A 26,398-nucleotide genomic window follows, 5' to 3' on the forward strand; every position below is an offset into this window, starting at 1 on the left:
ACCACTGCTGTTATAAGATAAACTAAATTAAATTTTAGTAATTTCGTTTTACATAGTTTTGTTACCTTCATCAATGAGCGTGTTTATTATTTTCACTTCCAACTCCCATTCTATAAATTTTGGAACTTGATGTTACAATCGTGATTCTGTTAATTACGATGCATTGTAATTAACAGTTAAAATTTTGTTTCTAGAACTCATATTTACAAAATATTTAGAAGATCGTCTACAATTTTCTCTAACCTACCAATTTTTAGAAATTCTTCAATGTTTTAGAATTCTCCATACTTATTATATGGTGGCAAATTGCATAAAAATCCACTATTTTCAATTTTGGAAGAATATCGAACTATCTAATTGTTGCAACAATAGGCCAGTCAGTCATTAGAATTGTGTCATAATGACGAAAATACTCCTTGATAAAAATTTAAATTTTTATTTTAAATTTTGTTCTTTTTTAATTTTTAAAAATAAAATTAAGCAAGACTAGAGTGATATTATAATGATAAAAATGTCCCTTAATATAAATTTAAGAAATTTTATATTTTCTCTAAAATGTAATTTTTTTTTTTTTTTTTTTTTTTTGCTTTTTGATTTTAAAAAATAAAAAGTTAAGAAAATTTTAAAAATTATGCACGATTAAAGTAATGTTACATTGTGGTTTCATTTTAGGTTTCCAATTTAAATATTTCGTAATTTGTAAAATTTTCTTAAATTTATATTTGTTTGTAAACCTTATCATTTGTTCGACTAAAGGGAATGATTTTTAAAATTCATCTCTCCATTCCATTTATACCCCCACCATTAAAAGCGTACACATAGACGTTGCAAACACAACTGCGTTGCAAACCCTCAAACAAAGCGAAGCTACGTAGAACAGCACAAACACCAAGAGACTGTTAGCCCATATCCCCTGCATTACAGGAACATAATATTCTTTTATTCATCAACCCGGCATTATTTGGGCCTGACATATGGTAAATGATAAGCCCATATGCAATGACGGTTCTCTGGAGAAGCTTAGTGGCAGGAAACAAGTTTGAGCTTAAAGAATGGCCTACCAAACCATCAGGCCATTTGACTTCCCCACCGCATCATCTTTAAAATGAACAATATAATCCTGCCTGCATTTCCAACAGGCCTGTGGCCGGTAGAAGGCTCTTATTTCTTAAAAGGAGGTTAGGGATTCGAATTTCAGTGGAGGCAGTGTGTGTGAGTTTTTCAACTAAGAAAATAAATATAAAAAAAAATACTGCCTGCATTCCATAATACTTTTCTGCTTTCGAAATTGTGAGTCACAATAATACTTGTCACACTCTGTGTAACTCACAATTTTGTGAATAACAGTTCTCAAAGCCGGTAAAACGAAGGAGTACACAAATGGTGGACCTTTTGGAATATATCTCCCCTTACGTTCCACGCAGCTGCAGAGTAATCATTGACCTATGGTCCACAAACTGACACTATACAGCACCACACAAGAGCCAATGACGGCTGAGGGGCGCAAGACGAGCAAACAGAGGGGAACGAGAAACTGCCAACAAGCCATCAACGTAGGGAACGCCGACTGCAACATAAAATCATTGTCGATCACGGAAAGCAGCAAAATTTCCACGCACGGGATTTTGACTAGTGTGATAAAGAATTATAGCAACATCTAGCCAAGACTTATAGTCAATGGCGATCAGAATAAACGCAGCATTGACCGGAGCAAAAAGAAGAATCATCAACCATGCCGGCAGAATATTTAAATTGGACGGGTTTGAAAAAGAACAAATGACAATAATGCAAAAAAAATATTTAATAATTGGAAAAGAATATATTAGAATTTGCTTAAAATATACATAAAATTATTGAATATAAAATAAAGTATAAAGATAAAATTATAATTTATTAATATAAACGGGACAGGATGATATTTTTCCATTCTGGCCTCATAACCATTTGAATTTTCAATCGTAACTCTCATCCTCACTCCAAAATTATTTAATAATTCCCATACCTGTTTTAAATGGGACAAAGTGGGGCAAGTACGAGACGGGTATTTTGTCAACCCTAGACATGTGACTTTGGGAACAAAAATTGAACAATCTATGATTTGGTTGGTGCAATTAGGGCTGATCACGGATCGGATCGATTCGATTTTGGGTAAAGCTCAATTCAATCCGGTTCTCACGGATTGGTGGATTTAAAATTGAGCTAATCCGTGGAGACCTTCAATCCAAATCAAACCGATCCGTAAAATAGCAGATCGGATCGGTTTGGTTTTCACGTATTGGTCTTTTCAAATGGCTCAATATGATTACACTTTATAACCCATTAAAATCTCAATTAGTAATTAAAAATCTCAGCGGCTGTAATGAAATGAGTAATGAATTTGGGGACGTAGTGTTAACTTAAAGAATAATGAATAATAATAAAAAAGAAATACAGTAAGTATATTGTGTGTGTGTGTATGTATATATATATATAATATTAATATATAATTAAGGTAACGGATCGGATCGATTTTTCGAGGGCTCAATTCGTTAACCGAATTGCGAGTAGCGGATTACTAATTTTTTAAATCATTATCGAATCATGAGATATGAAAATCGAATCGAACCACACGAATTGAATTGGTTCGGACTGAATTGACAAATTGTTGAATTATTTGCTCACCCCTAAGTGCAACATACGTGTGAAATATTATATTTTCGAGACAATGGCACATTCAAGCAACGAGCTTGATTTGGACAATTTAAATATAATAACAATTACAACTTAGTGCAATTCTCACCTGTCATCGGCTCAAAGTTTCTTCACCTTATATAAATATATATACACACATCAATAAATCATGTTTGTTCTATTTGAAATTTTGAATCAAGTTTGAAAGTTTTCCAAATTAATTTTGTTATAGGATACATACATAAGTTGTGGTTAGAAGAGAAACTTAAATGAATTCATTTTGATTTTTAATACTGCATTAATCTAAATCAAATTAATGACTTTTTATATTAAATTTGTCTACTGTCTACTAACCAACTTTAATATTTACTTTTTTTTATCGACTCTTTTTTTTTTTTTTCCCCTCTCCTATGGTGCTACATTACTTATTCTTAAATTAATTAATTACGGAATGAGATATGTGAACCGAGGTCTTGAAGAATTTATTTTTGAAAACTTATTATATGCGCAAAAATAAAAAAAAAATAAAAAAGAAGAAGAAGAAGAAGAAGAAGAAGAAGAAGAAGAAGTTAGATTCGGTCAGATCCTGTAGAAGGGTTGCATATTCAGGTAGTGATGCTTGCAGCGCAGAAGAACAATTTGGTCAGATCCATCCCAGCGGTTGTAGAAGGGTTCCATTGTTTAACTCACTCAGTACGTCCGTAATAATATCACCCACGATGGCATGTAAGTCCCTATATATATATATAATTTCAAATTCACGATGATTTTAAAAGCATAATTTAACGAAAAAAGTAATGAGTTTCATTATCCTTGATAATTATATATATGTATGTATAATTTCAAATTCACGATGATTTTAAAAGCATAATTTAACGAAAAAAGTAGTGAGTTTTATTATCCTTGATAATTATATATATGTATGTATAATTTCAAATTCACGATGATTTTAAAAGCATAATTTAACGAAAAAAGTAGTGAGTTTCATTATCCTTGATAATTATATATATGTACGTATAATTTCAAATTCACGATGATTTTAAAACTATAATTTAATGAAAAAAGTAGTGAGTTTCATTATCCTTCATAATTATTATTCTTTTCTAATAAAAATATCATCGTTCGAAAGTCGATGAGGTCTAGCGACCGGTCAACACTTAGTTACTTTTATTGTTAGGTCAAGGTAGGTTAGGTTTATTTTTCCCTATCAGTATCAAACTGTCTTCGTCGGTCACTTATAACATCCTTAAAAGAAGTCCACGAAATCTATTTTAATGTCTGTTGATGACTTTCTGCCATGAAAATGTGTTGGCTTTGGTGAGTTTCTCAGACCTTATAGCTGAGTTTCGACTTGCTCTGCTTTTCTTGTTCTTCTAACAATTCTTCCACTACATTGTTGGTGATGTCACAAATAGATATGTACCAGCAAAAACTCCACAAACTGAAAAATGTATATGCATTTTTTAGCTAAAAAAATTAAACACATTTAATACCTGTATTTTTTGAGTTGCGTTGTTTTTGGAAATCTAATAAATAAAAAGAGTACCAACTCTATTTCATTCCTCCAAAAATATTTTTAGAGGATTAAAGGGCAGATCAAAAAAAAAAAAATGTAGTAGTAGTAACCCACCCCAAAATATATTAGCCCCAGATTATATTTCTACGATCCACTATTTGTCATTAAACCAAACAAGACCTTATTATAGTAGGGTGCATGGAATAGAGTGTAGTAACCCTTCTGCAAATCTCATATTATTATAAGCTTGGAGTAAAGGGATAAGTGAATGGATAGGGTGATTAAGAAAGGAAAATATGGTTAAAATTTGAGAAAGATGGACAAAGGATAAAGTCGCTACAATTAGAAATATATTTACAAGAGTCGAAAGAATTTCATCATGTGACGTGTCCCTTTTTTTTTTTTTAATCATTTTTTCTTAATATACAATTACTTTTTTTTGAAGGTTTGAACTCAATTTTACCACTCTAAAATCCTCTCCCTCTTCCATGAGTATAGAACACCAAAGTTTGTATCAGCAACACGAGATAATCTCGGTTGCAGGACCAGCTAAATTTTAAATTAATTTTTCCGCCAATTCAACCCCAATTTCATTCATCCAAAGATACTCAACAAAGTCACTTTGATAATTAAGACTTTAGTGAGGATTTATAATATACTTATTGATGTAGACTAATAATAAAAAAATATCAAAGAATGAAACATTTTATAGTTAAATTTCATTAAAAATGGTTTATGATTTTATGAAATTCCATATATATATTACCCTGTAATAAGAAGAGGGGTAAAGTACACCAACACCGCTGAAGTTTATTAAAAGTACAAACAGATAAAATTTAACCTATTTTAGGACAAAGACATCACCTCAAGTTTAATAAAGTTACCAAGGACAATGAGTGGACATTTTTACCCCCAATGGCAATGAGCGGACATTTTTACCCTTTAACTTTAATATTAACCTATTTAAATGTTAAAATGACCCTTTTTACCTATGCTCACCAACCCACCCTTCTCCCACCTTCTTGGTCTTCCCTGTATAAGCCTGCGCCGTCTCTCCTTATTGGTTGAGCAGGCAAACATTTCTTATCTCCTGTACCCGCCAAGCAAGCATCCCAATTGGATAAACTACCTACCTATATTAACAAGCTATTTCATCCCTTTCAAAGTTATGGCTGCTGATGTGTACGCTTGCCCCCTGCACCTTATAATCAAGCTGAATGAAGGATGTTGGAAGTTGGAACAGTTTTTTTCACCGTCGCCAACGACCACCACTTTCGCATAGTGTGCATTTTTCTTTCCGGCAACGATTTCAAGTGCAAGCATAACGAACCCATAAACATCAGATTTCTGACCGGCAACCTCTTTAACGATTCCATGAAGAGACAGTTCCCATCATCCTTCACCGTCCTCATCACTGCCGGACTCCTTGCATCGCCGTTCCTGAGCCTCTTCCAGCCGCGCGTGTGGGCCCAGTCGCCGTCGGGATCCGCCACTTCCCAAACCGTATAATATGTAAAAACACCCAAATAAATTAAACCACCCAAAATTTATATCTTTAATGGTTGTTGAATAAACAAATTATGGACAATTTTTTCTTGAACTCTAGGTTCAGAATACAATAATTTGTTGGTCAAAGCCGTGATTAATTATTACTTAAAATATATATTTTTAATTGTATGTTTGGATATATGTGGAGTGCTGTATTTTATTTATCTGGGTAGAGTTGATGCATTTTGAATTTTTGGAGAACCAGCGCCTGCGACGACATGGGTATTAGGTTTGGAGGCAGGGATGAAGGTCAAGGTGAAGAAGAATAGGGGGTGAGAGAGAGAGAAGAGAGCAATTGCGTGTTTTATTATATCTGATATTTTATAATAAATTTAATTTTAATATTAAGAGGTAATTTCGTCTTGTTTAGATAGAATTTCTTACGAGGGTTGTTTTTATTTTAAAATAGGCTAACTTTCGTTTGTGTGTTCTTCTAACAAATTTTATTGTACTTTATCTAAAAAGAGTTAATCAAGCGACACGTACATGCTCCACGTATCGCCACGTGGCAGTAAATGCTTCCTTTGGAAGTTTGAGCCGAGGAAACCTCTCCAAAGAGACAGAGGACATGGAGGGCATTTCAAAAAGCCTCGAAAATTCTTAAAACCCCAATAGAGCTTTCACGATTTCCCTCTCAAAATTCCTGGCGCCTCTAATTCCTAGGGTTTCAAAACCCACCGTCTCCCTCTCTCTCTCTCTCTCTCTCCCTTTATCTCTCTAGATCCAATCTCTGCGGTTTCAACCATCTACTCTCTTCACATTCATTTCCGTCAAAACCCTAGATTTTTCTCGGGAAAATTTTGGCGATGGCAATCAATCTGACGGACGGTGCGATAGCGATACTGTCGAGTGGGGAAGCTCAAGGGACCGATGTGAAGCCAGTGCTTCAAGTCGCGGACATTAGGTTAGTGAACACACAGCACCAATCGAACAACGAAAGGTATCGAATTTTGCTGTCGGATGGGTTGCATCTTCAGCAGGGGATGCTCGCGACGCAGAAGAACGATTTGGTCAGATCCCAGAAGTTGCAGAAGGGTTCTGTTGTTCAACTCACTCAGTTCGTCTGCAATATCATCCAGAAACGCATGTAAGTCACAACACCCATATGTGTATCTGTATATTTAGTCTATAATATTTAGTGAGTTACATATGTCTGCAGCAAACCATGAAATCGTGGAGTGAAGGAAATGAGGCAGAAAGATGGGTTTTAATATGTGTGTATGCAAGTCCCAATCACGTATACATTTATGTTGTGTGTGTGTTTCTTCTATACACACACACCAACAGGCCAGTGGCCTAGTGGTACTAAGCCCCTACTTCTCAAAGAAAGGTCAGGGTTCGAGCCTCAACGGAGGCATGTGTGTATGAGTACCAACTAGGAATATATATATATATATATATATATATATATATATATATATATATATATAATGGTCAATTTATAATTGCTTTCATTAGGTGACTTGCATATATCTGCTGCAAAGCATGAAATGACGGAGTGAAGGAAAATGAGGAAATAAAATGGGGTTTCATTATGTGTTGTGTGTGTAGGTCTCAATCACTTATACATGTCTGTTGTGTGTGTGTGTGTTTCTACATATATAGTGGCTAATGAATAATTGCTTTCATTAAGTGATTTGCAACTATCTGTTGCGAAGCTTGAAATCATGATGTGCAAATAATTATAGTGCTGTTTTGATGCTACAATGTTTTACCAAAATCATGTCTTTTTGGTAATTGTGAAACCTATATCAGTTGAAGTGGGATAATACAAATATATTGATTCAGAACAAAGGGAGTGTGGCTAACAACTGAGAACAAGTGGTTGATGACCATTTTTAAGGAGAATTGTTATTTGATTCTAGTAATAAAGAGGTGCAGCTTTTACTTGTCAAAAAAAAATATATATATGAAAAAAATATAATAATAAAAAAATAAAATAATGAGAGGTGCAGCTTTTAGGAATGATTTTCCAGGAGGAGCAGAATTGTCCTTAATTGAACTGTGGGTATTTAGACTACTAATGAAAATTATGAACGACTATGGAGAACAAAAGTCTTTCACCACTGCCATGTAATATTATCTATACGGATATTCTTCAAAGGGGGTTTTGGTGAGTAAATTTGTTGGATTATTGCTGGTATGGTGAAATCTACTAAGAGAAATAATTATTTCCAATACATATTTATTGTTCATTAGTTGGCGTTTCTACATCTTGCTATGCTAGAGTTTCCTTGTTGATAGGGGTTTAGCATTGTCTAATCCTCTCTAGGTTATGGGATAAAATGTGTTATATGGTTATTTTACTGAGGCTCCTCTTGGCGTCCTTATATTGAAAAATCAACAATCAATGTCATACTTCCTAATAATGTAGACATCTTTTTTCTTTTTATTTATTCATATAATTTGTGGAACAAATATGAAACCTTTAACGTTGAAATTGTTACTTTCTGTAAAATAAACTCAATTTAATTCTGAATAAATTTGAATTTCAGTTGGTGGAAATCAATCAAAGATGTATTCAAAACCAGAGGTTAGACAAAATGAACACAGACAGTCATATGATAATTAATTCAACTTGTGCTTTGAATGAAACTACCTCTTTTTTAAGAGGTTCTTGCGTTCTACAAGAAATTTATTTTCTTATGTTTCTTTTCCCCTCGTTTTCAATCTCTCTCCCTGTGAGCAAGAATAACTGAGACTTACTAATTTCAAATTTTACTTAAGGGTTTTGCAATTATAAATTTTAGATATATTTGGGAAGTATTGTAAACTTATCCAGAAGCATTCAAGGAATATTGGTATTTGATACAAAATTATTAATAGATTCCCTTATAGAAGTATCCGTTCTTCGTAGGTTATCTACTGTATGATTGTATTCGTTCAATTGTTATCTTAGGCTGACATTATTAATTTCTTAAGTTGTTGAATGTTCTTGTCCATGTGAGTGCTTCAAAGTTACTTGTGGCACATTGAACGTTGTAATGGTCGTTAAGAAAATATATTGGAAAATGATTTATTTATGCCGAACCTAAACACTTGCGCATAGGCCATTGTTCACATGCTTTGATGCTCGCTGGAATCCTTTTTGGGGCTACTTGTCCAATTTCTTGGGTCGGCTCGAGCTGGGTTGAACAGGCTTTAATTAGCCAGATACTGCTGCTACTCTGCTCAGCCCCATTCAATTGCTGCCTTATAATTAATCTTACAAAAAAATTGTTTATTTATTGGCATACGATCCTTACTATAATAACTACAAAAGTTTCTGATCCACTTGACAAATGTGTGTATAAAGTTCATCTGTTATTTTATGTTCCATTCTTATCTTTTGCCTTCAGTATGTTATTATTATTATTTTTTTATATTTCTTTTTTTGCTAAGGTATTATGTTATTGTTGATGACTTTGATAAGCAGGATTATTATTATCATCGACTTGGATGTGATACTTGAAAAGTGTGATCCTATTGGCGAACCAAAACAGTATGATCGCCCTGATAGTAATAGTAGTCCTGCTCCAGTGGCAAGATCTGCTCCAGTACAGTCTTACCTGGATCAGCCAGGGACAGTTGCTGGTAATCCTCCATCTTATACTGGTGGTTCTCTTGCTGGTGGCTCAATTACTAAACCAAATGTAGCTGGGGGAACTCTTCCACTCAACCCTAAAATAGAGCATGGTGCAGGGTCACACTCCTATGATAATTCTTTTGCCAACAATTCTGAATCAGGACGATATAATGCGATTAATAATAGTGCTGGGATTTCGCGGCCTCCTCTAAATAATAGTTATGTGCGTCCTCAGGTAGGATATCAACAGCCACCTCCAATGTACACAAACAGAGGACCTGTAGCTAAGAATGAAGCTCCTGCGAGGATTATTCCTATTGCTGCTTTGAATCCATATCAGGGTAGGTGGACAATCAAGGCCAGAGTGACAGCAAAGGGGGATCTTAGGCACTACAATAATCCTCGGGGGGATGGTAAAGTATTCTCTTTCGATCTTCTTGATTCTGATGGAGGAGAAATTCGCGTGACCTGCTTCAATGCTGTTGCTGATCAATTCTACAACCAAATTGAGCATGGTAAAGTGTATTTGATTTCCAAAGGAAGCTTGAAACCTGCTCAAAAGGCTTTCAATCACCTTCGTAATGATCACGAAATTTTCCTGGAGAGTACATCAACAGTGCAACCTTGCTTTGAGGATGACAAGTCAATTCCACAGCAACAATTTCATTTCCGTCCTATAAGTGATGTTGAAGGAATGGAGAACAACAATGTTGTGGATGTGATTGGAGTGGTGTCTTTTGTCGGTCCCACTAGTTCAATAATGAGAAAAAATGGTACTGAAACTCAAAGAAGAGTCCTCCAGTTAAAAGACATGTCTGGCCGAAGTGTTGAATTAACTTTGTGGGGAAATTTCTGCAATGCAGAAGGACTTACATTGCAAAATATGTGTGATTCTGGGGTATTTCCTGTTCTGGCCGTGAAATCTGGTAGAGTCAGTGATTTTAATGGGAAGGCAGTGGGGACCATATTTACGAGTCAGCTCTTCATAGAACCAGACTTTCCAGAGGCTCACAGGTTGAAAGAATGGTTTGAAAAGGAAGGTAAAAATACCCCAGCTGTCTCTATATCCAGGGAGACAACAAATATGGGCAGGACAGATGTCCGAAAGACTATCTCTCAGATAAAAGATGAAAAGCTGGGAACTTCTGAGAAGCCAGATTGGATAACTGTTAGTGCTACTCTTTCGTTCATAAAAGTTGACAATTTCTGTTATACAGCATGTCCCATCATGATTGGGGATCGGCAATGCAACAAGAAGGTTACGAACAATGGGGATGGGAAATGGCGGTGTGATAGGTGTGATCAATTGGTTGATGAGTGTGACTACAGGTATATTCTTCAGTTTCAGATACAGGACCATACCGGCTTAACATGGGTTTCTGCATTTCAGGAAAGTGGTGAGGAGGTCATGGGCATATCTGCGAAGGATATGTATTATATGAAATACGAAGAGCAAGATGACGAGAGATTTGGAGAAATTGTGCGTAAGGTTCTGTTTAATAAATATATATTTAAGCTGAAGGTGAAGGAGGAAACATTTAGTGATGAACAACGTGTAAAGTCGACGGTGGTCAAGGCAGAGAAGGTTAATTTCTCATCAGAGTCCAGGTTCCTTCTGGATTTGATGGATAAGCTGAAAGTGGATAGCAGCAGCTCTCTAGGTCCAAAGGCAGATAACATCATCCCGAGCACTGGATTAAATAGTACTGGATATGTTAATGCTGGAATTAGACAATCTGCATCACCTGTAGTGAATTATATGGGTAGCAATGCTAATAAAGAAACTGGATTACCAGCAAATCAGGTGGGTCAGTATGGGAACCAATATGGTAGTTCTAGGCCTACTGCATCTGGCTCCACTGGCATGTATCTGAGCTGTAACAGCTGCGGTGCTACTGGGCATAGCTCTACAAACTGCCCTAGTGTTATGAGTGGCCAGGGACAGTCTTACAGAGGTGGCTTTGTTAATAATGCATCTGCTGGTGCAGGTGCCTCTGGTGAGTGCTATAAATGCCATCAAATTGGGCATTGGGCAAGAGATTGTCCTGGTTTGAGCAGTGCTCCCCCAGCTTACGGAAGTGGCAATGGGGCAGGAGCCGTTGGCAACTCTAATGAGTGCTATAACTGCCATCAGTTTGGGCATTGGGCAAAAGATTGTCCTGGTGTGAGCAATGCTCCCCCAGCTTATGGAAGTGGTAGCAGCGTTACACCTGGAAGGTATGGCGGTGTTCCAAAGCAACGGGTAGGTGGCTTTTGAGTTTAGTAGCTGGAAACGAACTACAACTCTGTACAAATAGATGATGCATGTTATATGAAGATGTGTTCCAGCCAATGTATTTTGAATCGAGGAGTCTTTGTTGCTGTGTTTCCTCTGGACAGCAGCCGGTTGGAACCATGATTTGGCATTCCAAGTAATAATAGTTTTGAGTTAAAATTTTATTTCATGATGTAAGCATGTTTTAGGCTTGATGGCCTGGTTTGTGAACAAATCTTGTGAAGTATGTTACTTCCCTTTCTTGTTCCTGTAAATTATTTCCCATAAGTTCTATATGGTTTCTTGACATCATTTTGAATTGCACAGTTTATTGTAGTGAAATTCAGGCTGACTTTGTACATTGATTTCATAGACGAAATGCATGATGAAATCAACCTTAGATTAACAAGAAATCATAGTTTTTGTTAATAATTAAGTCTCTACAATTTTAGGGCCTAACTAGCTAGCGAAACATTTTTGCACCAACTATAGCGGGGACTAAAATCGTCTCCTTTACCTTACAAAAATGTTGTGCCGTTGAGTCCCATATGTAATGTACATCACTAAGGGGAGGGGAGTGGGGAGATGACTACCGTGGTGGGGATTTTGATCCGACTATAGCAAAGAGTAGGCAGATTTTAGTGAGTTCATGATTTGATAGCCAACCTCTCTGGACAAGAAGTCTCAAAGGATGACTGGAACTGTGTCACATAACAAAACAACTGCGTGTGCTTGAACCCCAAAAATGGTCGGATGGGACATTCAAATTAATGAAATTACCTCCATCTTACATTGGCATTTAGTTTTTGCAATTCAACATCAATAGGCAATGGCACTGGATTTAAGGACCTCAAATTATATATATATATATATATATAGAACCCAGTTCCCATTTTCACGAATGTGGAAGTAGGAAAATAAATTGCTTATAATTTTTTTTCATGATCAAACTGTCATTTTAAGCACAAAGTGATAAGTTATTTTCATCAATGAACGAACATAGCATGCCAGGACAGTTTGGTCACTAGAAGTGTGTTATTAAGTATATGTAATTGGTTTTATTTATTTATTTTTTTGGGTGAAAGGAATAGTGAGATTTTTCATGTTTTTGTAATTTGGGTTCCACCAGTTTTTACTCTTTCAATAGAACTCCGACCCACTTGCGAGACTTGTAAGTTATTATGGTCACAAAAGATTAAAATAAAATTAAATTTTAATTACCACCAAATTAAAAAATGGTTTCAACAAAATGAAAATTGGAAACCCTCTACTCTTGTTTCTATTGACGGTGACTGAACCGTGTAGCAGTCCAAAGCAACAACATCAGTAGAGTTGAAACATGTAGTTGTGGCCCAAAACACCATTCCTTTCCATTAGTTTACCACCTTTATTTAATCAACCAAATACGCTAATGCCATGCACAACGTTACAATTGCTAGATGCAATCATACATACATTTAATAGCGACAGGTCCTAAACCACCTCTATACATATTACATACATATGTATGTACATATATATCACACAATATTCATGTATCTAAATAAGCCGCTGATTGCGGCAATCAGCATAGGTCACCTTATCATCTTAATTTGTTGGACTTCTCAAAGACCCACCATTTTGGTCTCTCTCACTGCACCATTTTGGAGACCTACCCAAACAAGTGAACTCATTTCACCTTTGAATTCCTCTCTCACTTCACTATGCGCATGTGTGTGAGTGAGTATTGTTGACTTTTGTTGTTGAATTTGTATATTTAAAAACAGTGGTGTGTGTGTGTGTGTGAGAGAGAGAGAGAGAGAGTCGGTGAGTTTCCTTGACTTCTATTGTTAAATTAATGTTTTTAAAAAAGATTGAAAAAATTTATAAATTAACCGTCTCCGTCCAACAGGAAAATTAATATTCAAAAAATATTTATTTATTTTATTATTAGTACTATTTTTTGACTTGTCCGAATTAGATGTTAAAAGGAAGAGGAAAAACAAAAATTTCAAGCAATACATATTTTACTAATGAATTAACACCGCACTAACAAAATAAAATAAAGTAATAATGATAAAAAATGACGAAGGCGTTTTCATCCATCCAAATGAGTGCAGCAAGCGTGCCCTCATTATAAAATTACTTTTATCAATTGTGTTTATTTAATTGGCATAAAATAATTTCTGATCCAAAATTAATCAATTGTGCCTAGTAGAATGAGCCTTCCTCACAAAGTTGTCTCAATTTTACTTACTCAATACTGTAGTACAATTTAGTACTAGTAATTTTCTAAGTATACTTTAGGAAACCTTTTCCCAAATTAATGCCTATGAATTCCCCTTTTCCCAAATAAATGCCTATACTATAATAATTATTATATATAAAGTATACGAGTGTCCCAAGCAAATAATAATTAAAGCAAGCCCATATTAAACTAACACAGTGTCGGTGATATGGATTTTGATATTTTTTCATATGCATTACTTTATTCAATTATAGAAAGTATAAATAGGAGAGAGACAACGTGCATGCTTGTTTTTAATTTGCTGCTGATGTATAAGCAATCTTTGTCAGTCACTTCATAGTTGTATTGTATAGACTATAATAGATATCACGTGACATGCCACACCAACACCATGATTTCAATAATGTTATGGGGTTCATTAATGTTGTTTTCAATCAACCTGTCCATCAACTAAATCACATCCACAAGCCAAGACTTGTGTGATACATATATACACACCCTCGTCCACACGCAGTGCTTGTATTTGTATTTTATAGTGCTTGCATGTCTTGTAAATTTATTTATTTTTTTAAAAAATACTCACTTTATTTCAAAATAAATATTACTTTTAAATAAATGTGACTCACAATTTGATCACAATAATATAATAAAAGAGATATATAATGTCATGCGATGAAATTCACATATTTATTTAGTTCATCTTTTTTTCACATCTTTTGAATTAGAATGATGCGTCATTTTTCTTTATAAATTTTTTCTACAACACCTAACTATTTTTCAATGAATCCATTTAAGATAATTAATTTTATATTAAGATATTATTATATTTGGATCCTCACCAATGACGTTGTACATCATCTCACTGTTGATATAAACTAATAAAAAATGAACATATTTTCTTTTATTACCATTTTTTATTAAAGAAGATAGAAGATCGATATGTTCGCTTTTTATTAATCTACATTAACGAGGATATAAATCCACTTAAGTATTGTCCCCCAATAATTGAAGAAGATTGCCAAAAAGGCCCCAACAACATTTTATTTTACTTTCTAAGTGATATAATGAGTTTACAAGTGCCGACAAGGCCTCGCTTAAATACTTATTTATGTTGCTTCTTCCTCATCATTTATCTCCGTCATTGTATAAATGAGCGCAATGAATAACCGACTAGTTTGGAGAATGGAAATAAATACTAAAGCAACAATTCAAAAAATAAAAGAAAAATAAAAATAATTCGCTTATTTATTTTTACGGGATAAAAAAATGAGCTCAATGATAACAGACTAGTTTGGAGAATGGAAATAAATACTAAAGCAACAATTCAAAAAATAAAAGAAAAATATATATATATATATATATATATATATAATTTTTTTTTTCACTTACAACATTTAAATATAAAATGTCTTCATAACTCAAGTAGTAGGGTTGTTTCTCTTTGTCTTTAAAAGCCCTGGTTTCGAGCCTTTGCATTATCAATATTTGAAGAAAAACAAAAATGTTACCACAAATTATAAATTGAGAACCATTTTTTTTTTTTTTCTTTATGTTTGGTTTAAAAGTTTAAAAGAATAAATAGGTAGGAGATATTTTATAAGTAATGAAATTTTATTATCCTTCTGCAATTGGAAGGTTGGAAGGGAAAACTGAAAGAGTTTGGGTTTACTTGTTTTTCTCTTCTTCTTTTTTATTTTCTTTTTTTATTTTTTATATGATAAAATTTGTTTTTCCTTTCCTATGTTAAACAATATATGTGGAAGTGGAAGATTAGCACCAACTTTTATTTTACTTTTCAATTAGTTATCTAAAGGCTTTCCTTTTTATCTATTCCAAACAATACCATCCTTTTTTTCCTAACAAACATTTCCTTTCTCCTTATCAAAAAAGACTAAAATAACTCCAAGAAAAAAAATCACCAACTCATCCAAGAAAAATTCATGATAAATAAATCAAAACATATCATAAATTTATGGAATTGATCATTGAATGAAAAAAAAAAAAAAAAGTTTCGGAAAAATGTTAAAAACGACCTCATAGTGGACTGGGTGAATATGTAAGAATATATTTATTGTTAGTATTTACCTAAATAATATGGAGTATTAAATAAATAATTAAATAAACTTAAACTCTTATTTATCATCTAGTTTTTTATTTATCATCCATAAATAATTAAAAAAAATCAAGCCTAGGAACATGCGAGAGCTATTGGGTTGCACTCAATGCTAGAAATCATTTCGACCTCGCTTCTTTAGCTAAATGATATGAAATTTACTTTCACATTACAGAGAGAGAAAGAAGAAAAGTAAATAAAATAAAATAAAAAGTTGATATATATATATAAAGGGAACCTTAAAGTTGTGCAATAAAGTAAAGGACAGGACTTTATTTAAGATTCCTGCTCTGTATGTGTAATTGTGTATCTGTATGTGTGTGTATTATATAGTATATGTATATGTGTGTATATACGTGTGATGTCTCCAGATATCTGAGTCATTGGGCCCTCATTATCTCCACGTCCATGATATCTCTCTCATTTTTCCGTGTGGGAGATCTCCAGCCCATACCCATCCATCATCTACCTCATCATCGTCTTGATTATTGTGAAACGTTGTGTTGCAACATTTGTACGTAGAAAGAGGACATTGCGAGTGTTTTGCTTACAAATCACCTGATACATACATCATACATCTGAAGCTGAGGAGGAGGAATATATATATTCGTATACATTATATAGATATATAGAGAGAGAAAGAAAGGTACAGCTTCTCTCTCATCCTCGTCATGTTGCTTTGCTACTGTTTTTCTTCTATTAGATCTCATTCAAATCCTTGCATTCTCTTGTTAATTTTGCATCCACATCAATCTTTTTCTGTCTCCATTTGTTTTCGTTTTTTTTTGTTTGTTTGTCAAATTTTGCTTAAATTCCAAATGGGTTTTGCTTAGTTTTGTAGAGCAGATCTATTTTTCCAAAAAGATTGTTTTTTTTTTGGGAGGGGTCATTTTATACCGTAATCTATTTTTCTTAGATGATCATATAGTAAACATTTTTGGGGTGTCAATTATTGTAATTCAGGAAAAAACAAAAAGAACTTCTTAATATTATACAATGTTCTTTAATTATCTCTATCCCTCTGTGTATATATGGGTGTTTTCTTTGGTAAATTGTCCATGTTTGAGCACAACTTGTAGGAAATTCAGGTAAATTTTTGTGTGGGTATGATTTGGTACCATATGCTTTTGCTTTTTTACTTGATAAAGTTTTGATTATTTGGAAGAAAAACAGCAATAATTGCAACTTTTCTTTGGTTTGAAGGAATGATTAAATAATCTACGCACTGAACATACAATATTTATGATGTTTTCCCTTTTTTGTGTTTCTTAGCCTTTGTATAATTTGTATGAGACTGATTGCTTTAATTTTCATCATCTTTTGACTTAGTGGGCAAGAGGGCCCAATGTCATGTGAAAACATGTAAAGTAACATCGAAAAAGCACAGAATGTCGGTAGTTGCTCTTAGATTTTTTCTAGTTTTGTAGTTTTCATAGTCATTTTAATGGTCTGTTTTTTGACTAGATCTTAATTAATCCCCTGCTTTTTCTTTGAATGTGAATGGTGCTTCGAGCTTTAATTAGCTTTTCCGGTCTCTTTTCTTTCAATGGATTTTTCTATAATTATAATCTGAACCTAGAAACTCAAGTATCATTGTCACTGATCTCGGTTTGCTGCGATTCAGTTGTTCCGATTTTCTGTGATATGAATTAATGAGTTTTGTTCAGTCAGTTGATTAATCATTTATGAGTGGGTATATTTCTGAAGGTGTTGCATAAATGCACAAGTATTGTTAATGGGTCAATTTCCTTGATGCTCTGTGTTGATGACTATTTAATCAATAATTTAATTATTAGTTTAGAATGCATAAACTTGTAAATTTGTTTAATCAGTTCAATTACTTTGTTTTATGATCAGTTAATTGATGAGAGGACATAGTCACATAGGTAAAGAACTGAAAATTAAGGATCTTCTAACACGTTCGGTTTTGTCTGGCTGCTAGAAGTCACCGAAATTTTCATTTTCACTTTTCGACATTCAAGTAGACTATTGGTGAAATTTCTTGTTTGGAGCTTGAAAATTTCTGCTAGTTTTGTAAGATTTTTCTCAAGTGGGTGCCTCCATGTATTCTTCCAAAGATTTATTCTACATCGTGTATTTCAAATGTGCAGATAGTTAATAAATCTTGGGACCATGAAGCAAAATGCTGGCAGACCAGCTTCTCAATCTGAGAAAAGTTCCAAGATACTCTCCATTACAATAATGTTTGTTGCGCTATGTGGGTGTTCGTTCTATCTTGGTGGAATCTTCTGCTCGGAGAAAGACAGATTTCTTGCGGGCGATGTCACCAAAGCGTTCCAAACCCTAAAACAGTCAGTTTCTGGTGTTGGCCCTCTCCAAATTAAACCCATAACCTTTCACGAGTGCAGCGATGACTATCAAGACTACACTCCATGCACAGATCCAAAGGTATTTCTCATTTTGGGTTTTATTGCACTGAGGTTCTTTTTGATCTGATATTTAGCTATATAATATCAAACTCTCCTCATCGGTGACTTCTATATTTGTTTTAGAGATGGAAGAAGTATGGTCCTTACCGGCTTACATTTATGGAACGCCATTGCCCTCCGGTGTTCGAAAGAAAAGACTGCTTGGTCCCCCCACCAGATGGGTACAAGGTGCCAATCAGATGGCCAAAGAGCAGGAATGAATGTTGGTACAGGTAATATGGCATGTTTCCAGTTCTTAGAAGGGTTCTTATTTAAATGTTTTGCTGGCTTTCAAATTTTGAATTGTTTGGATTAGACTCACTTCCATAATTTTTGAGTTTTTACCATTTGGTTGTGGTTTTAGGAATGTGCCTTATGATTGGATCAACAAGCAGAAGTCTAATCAGAACTGGCTTAGGAAAGAAGGGGAGAAGTTTCTTTTCCCTGGTGGGGGTACTATGTTCCCACGAGGCGTCGGTGCCTATGTCGATGTGATGGAAGATCTGATCCCAGAAATGAAAGATGGGACAGTTCGAACTGCCATTGATACTGGATGTGGGGTGAGTTTTATTTTATTATCTTGTTTGTTTATTGGATTATGCATATGAAATATATTGAGACTCCTGATGGTTGTGATGTTCTAATGCTGATAATTCACAGAATACTGCTTATGATTCAGTCAGACGGAAGTTAAATTATAAAAATGTTTACTTGAAATGATGGTTTTTCTTCAAGACACATTTTTTTGTATTTTTTTTATAAAACGAAGTTATACATTTGTCACTACAAATTATTATTATTATTTTTTTCTCTTCAAGAGGCACAAATTTATCTGGAAGAATATTGAACATACTGCAGTTTGACTTGTATGTGTTAATGCAAGAAAAATCTCTCTTCCGTATCTATTTGCTTGCAAGGATAAATGTTGTTACAGAGTGTTTAAACTAAGATGATATTGCAGATGTATTCTTCTTTATGTGTTACATAACTTACATTGCATAGGTAACAATTACTTGAGTGGGTAATGAGACTAGAGGTGAGCTCTGCTTTCTAATTTGTAAAGCTCAATCAGAAACACCTAAGTTAAATATATTCTGCAGAATTAGTGCTTTAGTTGGTGCAGTTCATTTTGCTTACGGGTGTTCTTGATGAAAGAATTATACTATGGGCAAAATGATGATGTACTTAGAGAACTTATGTTATTTACTTTTTGCAATTATTTTATGTGTAGGTTGCTAGCTGGGGAGGTGATCTGCTAGATCGTGGGGTGCTAACAGTCTCTCTTGCCCCTAGAGATAATCACGAGGCTCAAGTCCAATTTGCTCTCGAACGTGGGATTCCTGCAATTCTAGGCATCATTTCAACACAGCGACTTCCTTTCCCCTCTAACTCTTTTGATATGGCTCATTGCTCAAGATGCCTTATTCCATGGACTGAATTTGGTAAGTAATCATTCTCAACCCATGGTTGCAATCTAATTTGGACCAAATTGCACAATCCAGTAGACACTGGGAGCATTTACCAAATTATGTGTTTCTTATTCTCTTAATTCTGGGATTGTTTCAAAAATATTATCCAACTCAGTTCAAGTGCCTTACCTAACTATTTCAACATCTATCCTCCTTCGCAAACTTTATTTTTCTATTAGAGCACTAAATTTAGATTTCAGGTATCTCTCATTTATGCATCATCTAAATTTTTATTTCTCTTTTTCATTTAAACCCCTACATCATAAGTGGAGTTTTTGGTTGACACTGCCTTGGGTAAAACTAACTCTGGAACCTTCAAGCGAAAAGAGCATTATGATCATTTTAGATTAGATTTCCTTTCCTTTTGTTTCTTTGGGCTTCGCTCCCCTTTTGAGCGTTTTTAATAAAATCTTACTTATCAAAAAAAAAAAAGATTAGATTTCCTCAATAGTTTCTATTTTTGTATGTGTTTGTGAGATCATACTTCATTACCTTTTCCACCCACATATAGGATCATCCATTCACAAACTTTGTAAAACTTAAGCACTGAATAAATGTTTTATCATGTGTGCTTGAGGAATTTATAAGAGTCCTACCTCCATTGCAAATTTATTACCACCAGGCATTTTTTACCATTGGAAATATAATTATTTTCAGGTGGAGTCTATCTTCTAGAAATACACCGTATACTCCGTCCTGGAGGCTTCTGGGTTCTTTCTGGTCCTCCAGTGAACTACCAACGTCGTTGGAGAGGATGGAACACAACTGTGGAAGAGCAGAAACGCGATTACGAAAAGTTGCAAGATTTGCTAACTTCTATGTGCTTCAATTTATATAACCAAAGAGGTGATATTGCCGTGTGGCAGAAAACTTCAAATAACAGCTGCTATAACAAGCTTGCTAGGTCAGATGCCTACCCACCCAAGTGCGATGATGGCACTGAACCAGATTCAGCATGGTACACTCCTATTCGGCCTTGTGTTGTTGCTCCAAGCCCGAAGTTTAAAAAACTAGGGTTGAAATCTCTCCCTAAATGGCCCGAGCGTTTGAGTGTTGCACCTCAACGCATTTATAATGGTCATGGTGGCAGCACTGGTGCTTTCAAGCATGATGAGACTAAGTGGAAGGTGCGCGTGAAGCATTACAAGAAGTTACTCCCTGTGATTGGGACAGATCAGATAAGAAATGTGATGGACATGAATACACTTTATGGAGGTTTTGCTGCGGCTTTGATCAATGCTCCCTTGTGGGTTATGAATGTGGTCTCTTCTTATGCTGCCAACACCCTTCCAGTGGTTTATGACAGGGGCCTTATTGGAACCTACCATGACTGGTAATTTCAATGCATCTATATACAGATTTTAGTTTCAAGTGTGCATGGATGGTATAGATTTTGGCCTTCCATGCAACTTATTCTTTGTATGGCCGAAGGTGGCATAGTATGTTAATTCGTCTTTGATGTTTTGTAGGTGTGAGGCTTTCTCAACGTATCCGAGAACATATGATCTCCTTCACCTTGATGACTTCTTTACTGCTGAAAGCCACAGGTAGGGCATTTTTGCTCAAGTTTCCTTCATTTCTTCTGTTTGTCTGCAAGGATATGCTTGATCATTTTCTTTATGGTGTGATTTGGCATCAGGCTCTGCAGCAGTTCTATAAAGAGAATGCCATTTTTCATTGTCATGGTTGTGGTTTCGATCTTTACATTCATCAACAACAGTTAATATTAATATACTGAAAATGTTAAAAAGTACCCTTTGTGCCCAGAAATATTCGAGTGCCCAAGCAGTCTATCCTAGTCTTTAAAATAAGAAAAATGGAACAGATTACCTACTTTGTCAACACCAGAAGACAAAAGAAAATAGCCTCGCTACTTAATGTTGGAATTTGAACTTTATCTATAAGAAAGCTTATGAAAATTTAGATTTGAACTTAGTCACTAATTAACCATACTTATCCATTCCAGATAAATTTTATTCTTTTTAAATCAATGAGCAAAGATAACTTAGGAAATAGTATAGCTTATGGCTAGTTCTTGCTGGAGAGTAGGATTAATGATGCAACCTGCTTGACTTGAAGTATTCCTTATTCTCTTAGTACTACAGCACCTAAAAAAATTCATACAAAAATTATGAAAATTTAGTTTCAGCAAATACAATCATTGCAATCGTTCTCATTGGTGACAGTTTTTGTGGTTCTGACATTAGTTATGGCTTGGGCAGATGTGACATGAAGTACGTGCTATTGGAAATGGATCGAATCCTGCGGCCTAATGGTTATGCAATCATCCGGGAATCCAGCTATTTTCTAGATGCTGTCGCTACAATTGCCAAGGGGATGAGATGGCAATGCCGTAAAGAAGACACCGAGTATGGCGTTGAGAAGGAGAAGGTACTGATTTGCCAGAAGAAACTCTGGTATTCCTCTAAAAAGAATTCAAGATGAAAAGCTCGTAAGTACAAATTCTGGTGATAAATTTCTTGGAGCATGAGTTATATTTATGATACCAGACCTAGGAGAGAACTAGTTTGCACACAGCTCACAAAGAGATGGGTTTATTCCTAAAAAAAAAAGATCTTGAAATTCAAATTTATCAATTGAAGAGTTAGTTACCCAATAATCTTATTTTGTTAAAATTTAGTGCCTTCTGATATTATATATTCTTTGTAAGGCATCGTTAGGTACTTGGCGTAATTAGGTACTTGGCTCCCTTTTCCATTTTCATTTCTCTTTTCCCTTTTAATCCCTTATGCTAGTAAAATTGGATGTGAAGTATGTATTGTGTTGAAAAGTCACACCAATTACAACTTGTGATCTATATGTAACTAATGAAATATGCTTCTCTTTTAAGTTGATATTCTGCATTTTTTTTTCCCTCATTTTTACTAGCATAAATGTAAATTTTTAAGTTCGTGTTTGAAGAGGTGATCTTAATCAACTGAAAATAATATTATACCCTCACATTTGAAGCGTCATGAATCCTCTTGAGGGTGTTTTAACCCTCCATGAAAATTTAGTTAGTCTCTGTCCATTACGCCTGTTCATTGCAACTCTCAAATTTGCATTTCATCAAACCTACCCCAATTATCTGTTTTGTCTTCAAGAATAGTGTAGAACAAATAGAGACTGTTAAATCATGGAACTTAGAGGTGATTCAGAACTGGGCAGGTGGTTTTTGATGGTGAATGCTATATATACATGTTGGCTCCAGATATAATTATAAAATGATTGTTTTTACCAACACAAACTTACTAGAAATAAGTGGTTTTGCAGCATAGTTTAAGACTTGAAATGGAAATCGATCCTGATAAACAGTGTGTTGTAAAGTTGTCATTACAATAGAAATGGGATATGGATGAAGCTGAATCGCCAAAATCTAGAACTGGTGTTGAGGCGTATACCGTGTATGTTCATGTTCGTTGTTGAGACCTGAGAACCGTTAGTATGTTTTCATTTTAATGCACAATTCTTAGTTCGTAGTATTGTTCACGATATCGGTCGCGGTGTAATGGACTCAGACAAAGTCTGTGTAAACTGGCCAATTTTAGACTTGAAAAAGGGTTGCGTATTGGACGATACAGCGAACCATGCACCATGCACATAACTGCTATGGTAGACTAAGAACAAATAAAAGAGTTGAAATTCCTAGGATAGCTATAACACAATGCTTAACATTTCGCATCCCCAACTATCAAAAGAAGAAACATAAGTTCCTTGATGGGGAGTTCCAATTCCAGCAACTTTTATGCATTTGTTTGGCTACGTTTTTTCCGTGTCCAGTTTGTTACTTTTATTCTTGAAATGAAATAAATGTAGTTGTAACCAAATAGAAAATTTCAAATAAACATTATGAAAAAAAAAAAAAAAAAAAAAAAAAAAAAGGTGAAAATTGGTTATAATATATATTAAAGTAAAACAACATTTTATAAGTTATAGCGGTCAACATTATCAATCAACTTATTTTTCAACCCATTTTTTTTTTATGTTCCATCCCTACTAGTTAGTTCAATCTTTACATGCAACATCTTTCCCGTACTCTATTCTCGTCGACGTTAGTTCAATTCATACATGCACAATTCATACATGCACTTCTTTCCGCGAACATAATACCATTTAGTTTCCTTTATACATCAAATAAAAACTATCAAAATTGCATTTGTTTTAGAATTAGTCTGTGCACTTTCAAAATTATATATTTAGGAGTAAAGAGAGATGCACATATAAATAAGCCGGAACAACTCAATCTTCATGATTAATTTTGACATTCTGTATATATTTCCTTACTAACTTTCTTCACATGCCATACTTATTTTTTATTAAGAAAAATGGACATTGAAATGAATATATATATATATATATATACACACTTGTCCTTCAACATAATATTAGTAAAAATGCATGATTAGTACAATAGTACTTTTTTACCCAACAAAACAGAAGAATTTATAGGAGAAAATGGATATTACTATTTTGATTATAACATTTTTGTGGTATTCCAAATCCCATACAAACCAGACAAAATTGGTATAAATGCTATTAGCGCCATCAATTGCTTGCGTCCATTATGTTTGTTCATGGCAACTTTCAAATTTGCACTTCATCAAACCTGCTCACGCAGAGAACTCAATTTTAACATTTGTCAAATTTGTTATGTGATATATTGGAGGAAACTAATGCTATTATGGTAGGTTTGAACTCAATTTTAACATTTATCAAATTTGCTATGTGATATTTTGGAGGAACCTAATGCTATTATGGTAGGTTTGAAAAGCATAAGACGATAGAAATGAAAAACAAAAAAAACATCTCACATAATTAGATGGATGGTGAGATTTCTTGTTGTTATATAGCCCACCCCCAGACGAGGCAGTGCATGCACGAAAGGCCTTAGATCCATTATGCCAAAAGAGTCGAGGGCAGATAAAGCGGTTTAAAGCTGAAGGAATCCGAATGTTTTATTGCAGGTTGTTCGAGAAGAGGTTGAGTTTTATCTTGAATTAATTAAATAGTGCATTCTATTAACTGAGAAGTATAGGAGAAAAAAGAGTTCTTAATAGAAATTTGAAGAGACTTCATTTTTCTGTTTGTCAATTGGAATTTGTATTATTATATTAGTTTATTTATCAATTATTGTTCAGATCCAAAATACTCTCCAAATTTTTATTCTAAAATATCAAATTATTTTTCTTAAATTAAACAAAAGAAAGACATAATTTTTAACTTATTGTTGTTAAAGGTACGCACAAATAAAATGAGCAAAAACAATTCGAACTGCATGATTTATTTTGACATTGTGTATGCATTTTCTGAGTAACTTTTCTTGCATGCAATACTTCTTTGGGGCAAAAATGGAAATTGAAATGACATAGACATGTACACACATGGAATTAGAAACTTTAATGTGAGAGTTAGATGTTTGTCCTTCAACGTACTTATAGTAAAAATGCATAATTAGTAAACCAATACTTTCTTATTCAACAAAACAAAACAAATTATAGTGAAAAATGAAAATATTTTTATAACATTTTTCTCATATTCCAAATCTCACGCAAACCAGTCGGAATCTATATAATGCTACTAATATTTTACAAAAATGTCTCCCTAAATTTTTTCTTTCTTATAATTTTTCTAATCAATTGATACAAGTAGTGTCTATTTCCATTGGAGAGAGAGATATTTCCATGCTATACACGCCTGACCTCCAATTTTCTCATCAACCAAACGACAATAAAAAAGAGAATATAAAACTTTGAGGAGAAGATATTATGTATGCGGAATATATTATTGGTAGATTATGAAGGGTACTCCCAAAGAAGAGAGATTCTAAAATGAAAATAATAAGCATATTTTCTTGTCCTAGTGTTTGCGTCCCATTATCTCAATTTTCAAACCATCCACAATGGGTAAAAGCGCTGTATAAATATTTTCTCATGTTGTTATATATATTATTACTTTTTTATGGATGAAATGTGAGTACGGATAGAAAAGTTCAAATGGAGGTTTGATACGTTTCGAGAAACCTAATTTCACCCCTCAAAACTTATTCTTAATTGAAAATAATGCGGGGGGTTGAATTTATTGACCAAATACAATTGTTCATTCATTTTTGTGTTTTTTTAGTACTATACAAGAGTTCTTTAGTTTTTTTTGAAATATTTGTTTGAGGCCGAGATGAATTTGGATTGAGTTTGATTTTTGGTAGCCATTTTAATAATTAGGAACATATACTTATGTATTTTCAATGTTTGTAACTAATTTGTTGCCAAATAGGTCGAAGGATTTTAAGCTTATACATAGTTATTGTTTCAACAATCTTATTATTCACTAATTAATACTATTGATTAATAGAATTTATTATTTTTACTCTAAATTATGTGAATTTAAAGTTGTTTAATTTCTGTTTCTACTTTGTCGAACATCTAATTCAAAATTGTGTTCAAATAAGTTGGTGAGTGTGCTTTATGTGAAACTGGTTAGTTAATTAAGATCATTTATATAGACCGGATTAATATATTTTTTTTGCTTTAATTTTAAGATTGATTATTAATATTTTTGTTGGAGTAAATTATCAAAATAATAATAATGAAATTCTATAAAGGAAAAAATG

General features: G+C 33.9%; 2 protein-coding genes across 4 annotated transcripts; both read left to right on the forward strand.

Annotated features, from left to right (window-relative positions):
• The first annotated feature begins 6,291 nt into the window (after positions 1–6,291).
• On the forward strand, positions 6,292–11,865 carry LOC132282620 (replication protein A 70 kDa DNA-binding subunit A-like). Its single transcript, XM_059784358.1, has 2 exons — positions 6,292–6,821; positions 9,150–11,865. The coding sequence occupies exons 1-2, from the start codon at positions 6,541–6,543 to the stop codon at positions 11,554–11,556; spliced, it is 2,688 nt and encodes an 895-aa protein (XP_059640341.1). The 5' UTR covers positions 6,292–6,540; the 3' UTR covers positions 11,557–11,865.
• Positions 11,866–16,265: 4,400 nt separating this feature from the next.
• Positions 16,266–22,670, forward strand: LOC132282716 (probable methyltransferase PMT20). 3 transcript variants are annotated; one of them, XM_059784469.1, is made up of 8 exons: positions 16,270–16,539; positions 18,005–18,302; positions 18,407–18,555; positions 18,687–18,882; positions 19,554–19,764; positions 20,449–21,124; positions 21,261–21,338; positions 22,014–22,670. In XM_059784469.1, exons 2-8 carry the CDS (start codon positions 18,027–18,029, stop codon positions 22,234–22,236), a joined length of 1,809 nt encoding a protein of 602 aa, XP_059640452.1. In that variant the 5' UTR covers positions 16,270–16,539; positions 18,005–18,026; the 3' UTR covers positions 22,237–22,670. The 3 variants fall into 3 exon arrangements, with proteins under 3 accessions (XP_059640454.1, XP_059640452.1, XP_059640453.1); XM_059784470.1 differs by lacking the exon at positions 16,270–16,539 and adding an exon at positions 16,674–16,981; XM_059784471.1 differs by lacking the exons at positions 21,261–21,338; positions 22,014–22,670 and having other exon boundaries at positions 16,266–16,539; positions 20,449–21,128.
• Positions 22,671–26,398: the final 3,728 nt, after the last annotated feature.

This window comes from Cornus florida, unplaced genomic scaffold (genome assembly GCF_030987335.1).
Source record: "Cornus florida cultivar Cherokee Brave unplaced genomic scaffold, ASM3098733v1 CherokeeBrave_3.0.0_Hap2_Chr11, whole genome shotgun sequence".
In the NCBI taxonomy this organism is placed as follows: Eukaryota; Viridiplantae; Streptophyta; class Magnoliopsida; order Cornales; family Cornaceae; genus Cornus; species Cornus florida.

What these genes read in the sequence shown, in the direction of transcription:
- LOC132282620 (XM_059784358.1), top strand. Translation starts at nt 6,541, where the DNA reads ATGGCAATCAATCTGACGGACGGTGCGATAGCGATACTGTCGAGTGGG. An exon ending in AATATCATCCAGAAACGCAT is followed by an intron (nt 6,822 to 9,149) that starts GTAAGTCACAAC and finishes TTTGATAAGCAG; the next exon opens with GATTATTATTATCATCGACT.
- LOC132282716 (XM_059784469.1), top strand. Translation starts at nt 18,027, where the DNA reads ATGAAGCAAAATGCTGGCAGACCAGCTTCTCAATCTGAGAAAAGTTCC. An exon ending in ATTGGAACCTACCATGACTG is followed by an intron (nt 21,125 to 21,260) that starts GTAATTTCAATG and finishes GATGTTTTGTAG; the next exon opens with GTGTGAGGCTTTCTCAACGT. An exon ending in TTTACTGCTGAAAGCCACAG is followed by an intron (nt 21,339 to 22,013) that starts GTAGGGCATTTT and finishes TGGCTTGGGCAG; the next exon opens with ATGTGACATGAAGTACGTGC.